The sequence below is a fragment of the Arachis ipaensis genome, chromosome B5 (genome assembly GCF_059453495.1).
Source record: "Arachis ipaensis isolate K30076 ecotype BB chromosome B5, ASM5945349v1, whole genome shotgun sequence".
Classification (NCBI taxonomy): domain Eukaryota; kingdom Viridiplantae; phylum Streptophyta; class Magnoliopsida; order Fabales; family Fabaceae; genus Arachis; species Arachis ipaensis.
In genome coordinates this window covers 20418128-20429485 of record NC_142440.1, presented here as the reverse complement: position 1 = coordinate 20429485, position 11358 = coordinate 20418128, and the positions used below count along the sequence as shown (strand labels likewise).

At 31.0% G+C, this 11358-nt stretch overlaps 1 protein-coding gene and 1 pseudogene across 1 annotated transcript; one reads left to right on the top strand and one right to left on the bottom strand.

The window, feature by feature from the left end:
- The first annotated feature begins 738 nt into the window (after positions 1–738).
- On the top strand, positions 739–1865 carry LOC107643260 (2-hydroxyisoflavanone dehydratase pseudogene; annotated as a pseudogene).
- Positions 1866–7337: 5472 nt separating this feature from the next.
- LOC107640320 (2-hydroxyisoflavanone dehydratase) lies at positions 7338–8811 on the bottom strand. The gene has a single exon (XM_016343851.3). The coding sequence runs from the start codon at positions 8570–8572 to the stop codon at positions 7595–7597; it is 978 nt and encodes a 325-aa protein (XP_016199337.2). The 5' UTR covers positions 8573–8811; the 3' UTR covers positions 7338–7594.
- Between the last annotated feature and the right edge of the window lie 2547 nt (positions 8812–11358).

The window sequence follows — 11358 nt, the reverse complement described above, 5'->3', positions numbered from 1 at the left end:
TCTTTATTTATTTTAAATTGTTTTATGAGTTAGAATGAAATTTAATTTGGTCATCTATATGTAATTAATTAATTATATATTATACCCATATATTAATTATTTATTAGACATTTTCAGTCACATTAGTATTTAGTGTATAAAATTATCTTTATTAACTATTTAATTTAATTCATATTTTCAGTATTTCTCCTTCATTTACTACTAATGCAAAAAATAAAATTAATCACTCTTATATAATTTTTTAAAATTTAACAATTATTTTAGATCAAATAAAATTTAAAAATGAACAGTTATTTTGAATTATAGCATAAATTCATTAATTATCATAAATAAGAACCAAAAGAAGAAAAATATCTTTCTTTATTAATTGTTAAAATTGACTATCATTTCCGATTCTTCTTTATTAATGAATATATAGCACAATTAGTGCCACTTTCTATTCAGTTAACAGGGAAGATTTTTGTGTCCAAAAGAAGGTATCTCCGTATGTACCTCATTAAGGAAAGAGATCAAGAAAATTTATAAAAGGGAAGAAATATTGTAAACGGAGAAAAGGTTCATGCACCAAATTAAATAACATAATCCATTCATATGATACATGAGCAGATATTCTACTTTCCAGAAATAACATTACCATGTTTTCAGAATGAATGTATTGTATTTCATTTATGTTCATCAGATCTTTCAATTAACCAAAATAACTATTATATAACAACATCAAGAAGGGTGAATATAATCATCAACTTATTATATAACCCTTAAGAGACATTGTCATAGTGACTTAGAGTGGAATAAAACATTTTGAAATGGCATCCATAGAAGGCACCAACAGCATGAAGCAAATAGTTTTACAAATCCCAACGTTCCTAAATGTCTACAACGATGGTAGCACAGAACGCCTTGGAAACATGCCGAGGGCTCCACCATGTCTCAATGACCCTGAAACCGGTGTCTCCTCCAAAGACATTGTCTTCTCCATTAACCCCCTCCTCTCTGCTCGACTCTACCTTCCCAAACTGAACGCCAATGATCAGAAAGTCCCCATCTTGGTCTACTTTCACGGCGGCGGCTTCTGCCGTGAATCAGCCTTTTCAGAACATCACCATGAATATTGCAACATCGTAGCATCCCAAGCAAATGTTTTGATTGTCTCCGTGGAACACAGAAAGGCCCCAGAGCATTATCTCCCTGCAGCGTACGAGGATTGCTGGGCTGGTCTCAAATGGGCTGCAACTCATGCCAAGGCCACCCAAAACAGCCACATTATCAGTGAACCATGGCTCATCGACCACGGGGATTTCAGCAAGATCTTCATAGGGGGTGATAGCAGCGGTGGAAACATTGTCCACAACGTTGCCATGCGTGCCGGTGTTGAGCCTTTACCTAACGGTGTCAAAATCATTGGTGCATATATGAACCACCCTTACTTTTGTGGTTCGAAGCCAGTTGGGTCGGAACCAATTGAAGGGTTCGAGAAAAGTTTGCCGTATATGGCATGGGGTATTGTGTACCCTGATGCTCCTGGTGGGATCGACAACCCCATGGTGAATCCAATGGCTCCTGGGGCACCCAGCTTGGCTACCCTTGGTTGCTCCAAGATGTTCATTTCGGTTGCCGGCGATGATGTATCGTTTAGGGATAGAACTGTTTTGTATTACGAGGCCGTCAGGGCCAGTGGCTGGAAAGGGCAAGTGCAATTGTTCGAAGAGAAAGGAGAGCAACATGTTTATTACATGTTCCATCCCCACACTGACAAAGGCAAGAGATTGATCAAGCATGTTACTGATTTTCTTAGACAATGAAAGACAATTAATTTATCAGCCATGATTATATGTACTTTGCTATCTTTAATTAATTTAGTAATAATAAATGGCACCTATTTATTTGAAGATGTTAAAATCATTTTTTTATAAAGATTTTTGTGTTAAAAAGTGTATTTTGTTTGTTTAGGGATACTTTAAAAAAAAATACTTTTTATAACAAATTAAAATTAAACCATACAATTTATAATCTAATAGAAAAATAAAATTATCTTCATGTGAAGATAATTATAAAATTTTTATGGTAGTATTCAACATAATAAAATTTTAACTATATATATATATGCCACGTTTCTGTCTTTGGTGGCAATGCAAGGCTACTACTATATTAAATTTTTTGAAAAATATGTTTTTTTTTAATGTTTGTATTTTTTTTTTCAAATATACTCTTAACATTTAATTGCATTTAATTTTATCTTTAGTATTTTTGAATTTTAGTAAAATTATTTCTAGACGTTAACCCAGTCTAAATCACTAACAAAGTTGAATGATCTTACAATGTGAGAATTTAACGTGACAAAGATTAGCAACAATAGATGTTTCCATGTTAAAAAGGTGAAATTGCATAGAGTAGTACTAGGGAGTCAATGGCTTAAGCGTACAATGTGCACAATGGACTAAATTTTTGGTTTAACATTAAAGAATAGTTTTCGACTCAGGGACATTTTTGAAACATCATATGCCGATCAGTTGAAATTTACAGACAAATGACAATACTTGTTACAGCAATACTTCCAAGCCTCAACCCCTTCCCAAAATCACCCATTCCTTTAATATGACAGCCTCAATATGGTCCCATTTTTACACAACAAATACAACAAGAAAAATATTATAATCCATCCTATAATTACAAACATAGCAACAATCTCTTATTTACAGTTGGCATAGGCTAATTTAGTCTTCAAGGTACAAATTTTCATCTTCAATCTTGCAACTTTACAATCTTCTTCTGTTGCTACCTCACAATCTGCCTAGACAAAGAAAGAGCAATCTTTCCCAATCTGCAACAACATCATCCAACACTTAATTACTACACACAAACCAAAATTTTCAATTCCACAAGAATCCAAAAACCCTAATCCCACAAAAACAGAAATTTATTACATCAAAATTTACACAATTCCAAAATCTGTATCCTGGGTTATTTGGAGTTTTCAATTTCTTCAGAACAGGAGGTTTCCCGCAATGGCACATCAGTATTCCTCAATGCCTACATCTCCTCTATACAACACAGAACTTTGGAAAACCATGACTTTTACCCAGCTTACCCGTTATTAGAGAGAGAGAGAAAGAGAGAGAGAGACCAATAAAGAAGATGAAGAAGAGAGAATACCGTTACAAAGATTTGAGAATTTAGGGTTTTGTAATGGTTTAAGTTTATTTTTTATTTTACTAAAATTAAATTTTAATTTAAAAAATAACAAGTTTGTTTGTGTTTGCCGCATCAGATTTTCACACTACCAGATCACAAGCTCCATTAGTGATTTAGATCAGGTTAACGTCTAGGGTAGTTTTGCTTAAATTTGAAAATGTTAGGAGTAAAATTGAATGCAATTAAAAGTTAGGAGTATTTTTGAAGAAAAAATATCAGTTCTGCTACGTTACCAATAGCATATCTGCCAATTTCTGCCAACTCTTATTTATAACTGTATTTTATGGAAGTGTCTTTATGGATGTGTCTAATAAAAATATTTTTTTTATGGTTGTGTTTAATAGAAGTATCTTTATAGATATATTTTCTGGATGTGTCTCTTTATATATGTATTTAAAATATAATAATTAATTATTGTTGGCAATAAATTGGCAGATAATATGTTGGTACCCTATACTTTTCCAAAATGTAAATATTACGGACAAAACACATGCTTTACCCTAAACTTTTTTTATTTGAGGTTAATAACACTTAAAGGCAAAACTAATGACGGTAAATTTTTTTTAGAGTAAAGTATCGTTTTTGTCCTCAACGTTAGGGGTAAGTCACAAAGTTGTTCCTAACGTTTCAATCGTCCTATTTAAGTTCCTAACGTTTCAAAATTGATTCAATGTTGTCCTACCGTTAGGGATCCGTTAATAGAATTGACGGTGGGACAAAATTGAGATGATTTTGAAACGTTATGGACTTAAATAGAACGAAAACGTTGGGGACAAAAATGATACATAAAAATCAATTTTAATTTTATCCTTCAATAATATCAATTTTTTACTGTACATAATATTCAATTATTTTTTAATCATATCTAAATAAATTACACTTAATCACATTACTTTCATTCGAAATAAATTTTTTTATATTTTTATATTAACTTATAACTTTAAGTGTAAAATTATAAAAAAAATAAATTTTTTAAAATGAAATTAATGTGATTAAGTGTAATTTACTTAGATGTGATTAAAAAATAATTGAATACTATGTACAGTAAAAAATTGATATTATTGAACGATAAAACTAAAATTTATTTCTATGTATCGTTTTTGTCCCTAATGTTTTCGTCATATTTAGGTCCCTAACGTTTCAAAATCGTCTCAATTTTATCCCGCCGTCAATTTTGTTAACAGATCCCTAACGGTAGCACAACATTGAGTCAATTTTAAAGCGTTAGTAACTTAAATAAGACGATTAAAACGTTATAAACAATTTTAGAACTTACCCCAAACGTTGGGGACAAAAACGATACTTTACTTTTTTTTTTTTTTTTTTTACCTTTACGATGTATTACATAATTTCAACCAAGATTAATATTGAAAAAGAAAAAAAAATCAAATACAGAAAGGATATTTAAAAATTGTGCGTTTTGCAAAGAAAGAGGATGACAACGAAATTAAAATTTTTCAGTATCCAGCGCAATGTCTGATGTGATAGATTCATGTATTTGAACGCAGTTATTTTTTTTTTTTCATTTTTAGGAGATCTACTTTGCGTGAGTAAATCCCTATAGTGGTCATCGAGATTGACGTTGTGTACTAAAATTGTTTCTGAAATTTCAATTGCACCAATTATGTTCCTAAGATTGAAAAAATTGCACCATAGCAGTTTCTGACCCGTTTTCCGTTAACGACGCACTGATGTGGCTTGATGACGTGGACCTTTGGTGACATGTGTCACCTCATGGTTTGGTCACGTGTAACGGTATGATGATGTGTCGGTCAACGACACGTGACATGCTGACGTGGATGGGTATGCCACGTATCACAATGCTATTTTGCCACGTGTCAGATTATGCCACATGTCGCAATGCTATTTGTCCACGTGTCATCCACTATGGCATCGTTACATGTGCACCAAATTAGTCCCTTACTTTGCATCAAATGACTCATTTTAATCCCTGAAATTGAATGTCATGCACCAAATTAGTCATTTCATTAGTTTTTTCTCATTTTTTTTATAAATTTAAAATTCTCATTATATATTTGAATACACTAATTTTAATTTTATATTTTCACAAGTTATTTAAATACAAGTATTTTTATAAAATATTTTTAAAATATTAGTTTTAATTATACAATTTTTTTCTACAATATTTTATTAAAAAAATTATGTGACATTGATATTGATTTAATAAAGAGTGTAAGTTAAGAGTATAATAATATTCCTTAGTACAATTTTTTTTAATATTTAACATTTTAATAAATATTTTAGGAATACTTGATAAGGCACTTATTAACTAATATAAATTTATTATTCCCATCCATTTTAAGAATGTCCAATTTCCCATATAATTAACTTCTCACTAAATTAATAAGATAGATTTATACTGTCGATTATAATAATTCATTTTATCTATAACTTAGTTAGGCGGTTTTTTCATATATTACACTATTAATTAATATAAGTACTTATTGTAACCATGACTTGAACAATATTAAAACAGATACAAATAAACACAAGAGGCAATAATAAAGTTTTGGTTTTAGTTAACATGTACTCTAATGATACAAGTTAACATTATTAATTAAAAAAATTATTATAAAATATGTATAATAAAAAATTAGTATATAAAAAAATATTGAGAATTTTAAATTTATAAAAAAATAAGAAAAAACTTATGAAGGGACTAATTTGGTGCACGACATTCAATTTCAGGGACTAAAATGAGTCATTTGATGCAAAGTAAGGGATCAATTTGGTGCACATGTAACGATGACATAGTGGATGATACGTGGACAAATAGCATTATGACACGTGGCAAAATAGCATTGTGACACGTGGCATACCCATCCATGTCAGCATGCCACGTGTCGTTGACTGACACGTGTCACCAAAGGTCCACGTCATCAAGCCACGTCAGCGCGTCGTTAACGGAAAACGGGTCGGGGACTACTATGGTGCAAATTTTCCAATCTTAGGGACATAATTGATGCTATTGGAATCTTAGGGACGATTTTGGTGCATGGCGTCAATCTCGAAGATCATTATGGGGATTTACTCACTTTGCGTACCTATTTATATATATATATATATATATATATATATATATATATAGGATTAAGGAGGCAAAGTCAGAAAAGTTTGAGGGAACTTTTGATATCTAGTGATCTGAGAGCGAAACCTACTCTTTTTGTGAGTATTAATTTTTGAAAGTGTATCAAAGGTTCTTTCAATTGGTTAAAATAACAAAAGAAAATATAAAAAAGAAATCAAATAAATTTGAAAATAAAATGATTGAAAATGAATGAAATGACATTTAATTTAAAGAAAGCAAAAAATTGTCTTCGATGATTGAAGGACTTTGAAATTATTAAATATAAAATATTGAATTTTAAAAGAAAACGGAGAGAGAAAACTTGTTGGAAAAATAAATTTACAAGAAAATAAAGATTACAGAAAATTTAAATTGAAAGTAAAAGACATAGAAAAAATCCTACAGAAAAAAAAGCTCTTAACAGACTCAGAAATTCGCTAGGAATATGAGTGTGCGATAGTATTTTTTGATATCAGATTCCAACCCTTGTTTCTTCTAATCTACATCTATTTATAAGAGTTTTCGACCAATCAAATTCAAATACAACTTCTACGTGTATTAATCTTTAAGTAATTGTTCTCGCTCCTTATATGACGTGAGTAACTGTTATCAATTATCTTCACTTATTACTCATCTTCGATAAGACTTATCGATCAATCTTACCTCTTTCTTTGATGAATCCTTTTTAGATGAATACTATGTCCTTTAAAAAATACCTATCAAATTTTGAGCTCGATGTCTCAAGACTTATATATTTTTTCGACTAATATTTTATTTGTTTGTTTTTTTTAAATAGGATGTGTTTACCGAGGTATTTTTGGTTGAAAATTTTGGATCCATATATAAAGAAAGATATATTTTTAGATGTTTCATGATTTTTTTTTAATTCGGTAGGATAATGATCAATTTGTTGTAGATTTAAATTTTATTTAAAAATTTATTGCTGACCAATAAATTGTTGCATATACAAGATAAAATTTGGATTCACTGATATTTACTTAAACAAACGAGTAAGGTGACCACACGATTAATCCAAGTGAATTAAAGAATGATATAGTTGCTATTGAAAAAATGAACCTTATTGATAAAGTGAAAGTTGCAGTAAGTTTTATGATGATTACTTTAACAATTAAATTTAAAAACCAAAACTAAGCAGGAAAAACAATCCCTTTGGTCACATGTCTCAATTCATTTGGCTGTCCATTTATAGCTACTATAGCCAGCGAATTAGTGTAGCCCCCCCCCCCCCCCCCCCCCACCACACACAGACGGCACCGTAATTCATATTCTTTATTGACTTGATCGATCTATATTCTATCCAAGAAGGAAAGAGGACAAGCGTTTGACGAAATTGAAGGCAGCGTGAGATAGAGGATTGTGGATATGATAAACATGGTCCTCTTGAGTCTCCTCGTAAAGATCCAATTCTCCAAGCCAGCCACTATTCTTGACAGCATCGTAGTACCAAATTCCTCTGTCCCTTAACTTGTCTTTGCCGGCAACACAGATCAGTATCTTAGAGCATCCAAGTCCAGCCAAGGTTGGTGCCCCATCCGCCATTGGATTGATCATAGGGCAATCAATCCCACCAGGGGCACAAGGGAACACGAAGTTCCAAACTTTAAGCATGTAGTCAGGGGTAGCAATAGCCTGTTCTGACCCGATTGGTTGTGAACCATAGAAGAATGGATGGGAAAGAAAAGCACCCAACACTTTGACAGAAGCAGGTAAAGTCTCAGAGCCAGCACGCATAAGCATGTTGTGAACGATGTTCCCGCCAGCGCTATCACCTCCTAGGAAAACTCTGCTGAAGTCACCGTGGTTGATCAACCATGGCTCCTTGTTGGGTGGGTTTGGAGAGGAATAATGAGCGGCAACCCATTGAAGAGAAGCCCAACAGTCATGATATGCTGCTGGGAGAGGGTGTTCCGGTGCGAGCCTGTATTCTACAGAGACAACTATGACATCAACTTGGGAGACAAAGCAGTTGAAGTGAGAGTGGTAGGATTGAGAGAAAGCGGATTCAAATAAGAATCCACCGCCATGGAAGTAGACCAAGATGGGGAGTTTGTTGTTGTGAGTGTGTTTTGGAAGGTAAAGGCGAGCGGAGATGGAGGGTTCGTGTGAGATGAGTGTGTCTTTGGAGGAGACAGTGAGTTGTGGGTCGTCAAGGGAGGGTGGCACGAACGGGGATTCTCTGAGGCGTTCCACGGTGCCATCCTTGTACACCCTCACCACAGTGGGAATCTCTGCGGCTATCTCTTTGCTGTTGTTGGCCGTAGATGAAGCCATGTTTGAGACACACACAAAGAGAAGAGAGGTCTATTTATTCTTTTCTTCTGTGCGTGAATGAAATTGAAGTGATGATCAAATAAAATATAAAGAGAAGATGGGGAATACTTCTTAACGTTTATGTAATTCATGTATGCTTAAAACGTCAAATGTGGAGTGCGGACATATATAATGACTCTCATCTTCATCTAGAGCACTTAAAAATGAAAATAAAAGAGAAATGCTTGTCCTTGTGATTTGTGACAGCAAACTACTACAGCGATTTGAATCCATAATTTTCAATAAAGCCAAGGTGAAGCTACACGCCATCATCGGCAAATCCTAAGCCAGATCAAAATTTTGTATTTAGATTTTCTAAATTTTAAATTTTTTTTAGAAGGTAAAATGTGATCTTTCACTATTTATTTTATAAGATCGAACCCAAAAAAATAAAAAAAATATGAGAGAGAAACTATCAAAAAATAAGAGATCACATTTTATCCTCTAAAATAAAAATTTAAAATTTAAAAGATTTAAATTTCAAAATATTAGTATAAGCCTCATAATATAATATAATATATTATATTATATATATATATATAACTGCCGGATTTTCCTCGGTCGCTGGGTGCAGTCCAATTTGTCTTTTTTAAAAAACATAAAAAATAAAAAAGCAACTTTTAATGTCGATAATTTTATTCAGTGTAAGCTGAACTATTTATTTTGGCTACATTTATTTCATTGTCTCCTTTGTATTATACAATACAATTTGCACCTTTTGTTTGTATAATTTAAGTCATTTCTTCAGGAAAAAAAGTTATTTATTCCATGGTGTCAATTATTTTCTTCTTTCACCCACCATACTTATCTATTGCTCTCTTTTATTTATTTTTTTCTACAGATATTTTGTTAAATTATCATGTTCGTATCTCGAACACATTTTGGACATAATATTTATTTGATATATATGTCTGTTGTGTTTAAACGTGTTTTAATAAAAAATAGAAAATTCTTCACCAAATACATTTGAGCATACCTAAATATATAACATCATGTGTCAGCGTGTTCAATCTTATTCTTAACATGTATTCTTGAAATGAGTTTAGAAATAATATATATTATTATTTATTAAAACAAAAAATATTTTGAATACTTTATATAATTAAAAAAGACATTAAAAATTTATTTTATATTATAATATCAATAAAATATCAAAATATCATTATATTTTATCAAAAAATACTTTATATTTTCTAGAATAAATAGTCATTTCTGACCATGAAAGATTCGAATGCTGACAAAACTAATCATAAAAAATTGAAACTAAAATTATACTCATATAAGATAAGTTTTATTTAACAAAAATGACCAATCATTAAATTTTTATTTATAATTCCGTAAATACCCCCCTTCTCTTTTTCTCTTCATTTCTCGTCTTCCTTCCAAAATCACCACCACCTTCCAAAACCACCACCACCACAATTTTAAAATCTACCATTCCACTAGATCTACCCATCTTCTTCCTCATTCTCCAAACAAACAAAACAACAAACACTTTCTCTGCGCTTGTTCATGTTGCTATTATTAGATTCTGCCTTGATTTTATAATTGGTTAAATGATACCTTTAGGATTTGATGTAGTGTATAAATTTCAATAACCTGCTTTTGAGCATACTCTGACAATGTGTATATGCTATTTAGGATGTCTGTTTGACATATATAGTATAAATGTTCATGAGCATACTTTTAGAGATTCGAAGCATTGGATTTGAGATATTAAAACTGATCACCTTAATATCGATTGTTTGGTGTGGACAAGAACCAAAGAGCATCTCGTGGATGTGAGCAAGGTGTTATGGAAATAACGAGGAGCTGTTCTCGCTTACTTTTTGTAAAGCGATCGAAATTTTCGAGGGCAAAAATTTTTATTAGGGGGATAGGATGGATGTAAACTCCCGGTAATTAATAAGTAGTTAACCAATAAATTAATTATTATTAAAGAAATTAAAAAATTAAAATTGATGATTTAGAAGAGGAGAAATAATTAAAATACAATTTTTTACACTAATTTTAAAGTTTTTGGTCCAAAAACGGGCTAACGGACTAAACCGGTTGGACCGGACCTAAGGCCCACCATATAAATATAGGGTTAACTACCAAAAATGCTCCCAAATTATTCAAACGCTGACAAAAATGCAGCTGAATTTTACTATCGACAAAAATGCTTTTAAATAATTTTAAAATGCGACAAAAATGTCCAACAGTAAATATATATTTTGAAAAAATGCCTTAAAGATTAAATTTTGATGTGAATTTTTGCAAGCATAATTAAAAAAATGAGATATTATTATTCTTAAAATTTGGTGATTTTTTTCTAAATATATATTTTTTTGTGATTTTTTAAAAAATATTATTGGTTGTTAACAAAAAATTACAAAAAATATACCTACTTAACGAAAAATCACCAAATTTTAAGGAAAATAATATCTCATTTTTCTAATCATACTTGCAAAAAATTTATCAAAAAATTCAATCTCTAATATATTTTTTGAGAAATACATATTTAATGTTAGAAAATCTTGCAAAAAAAAACTAACATTCAATATATATTTCTCAAAAAATACATTAGAGATTGAATTTTGATGCAATTTTTTGCAAGTATGATTAGAAAAATGAGATATTATTATTCTTAAAATTTAGTGATTTTTTCTTAAGTATATATTGTTTTGTAATTTTTTAAAAGTATTATTGATTGTTAACAAAAAAATTATAAAAAAATATATACTTAATGAAAAATTACCAAATTT

Bases quoted from the DNA above. Each gene is read 5' to 3' on its own strand.
- LOC107640320 (XM_016343851.3), bottom strand. From the start codon at position 8,572: ATGGCTTCATCTACGGCCAACAACAGCAAAGAGATAGCCGCAGAGATT.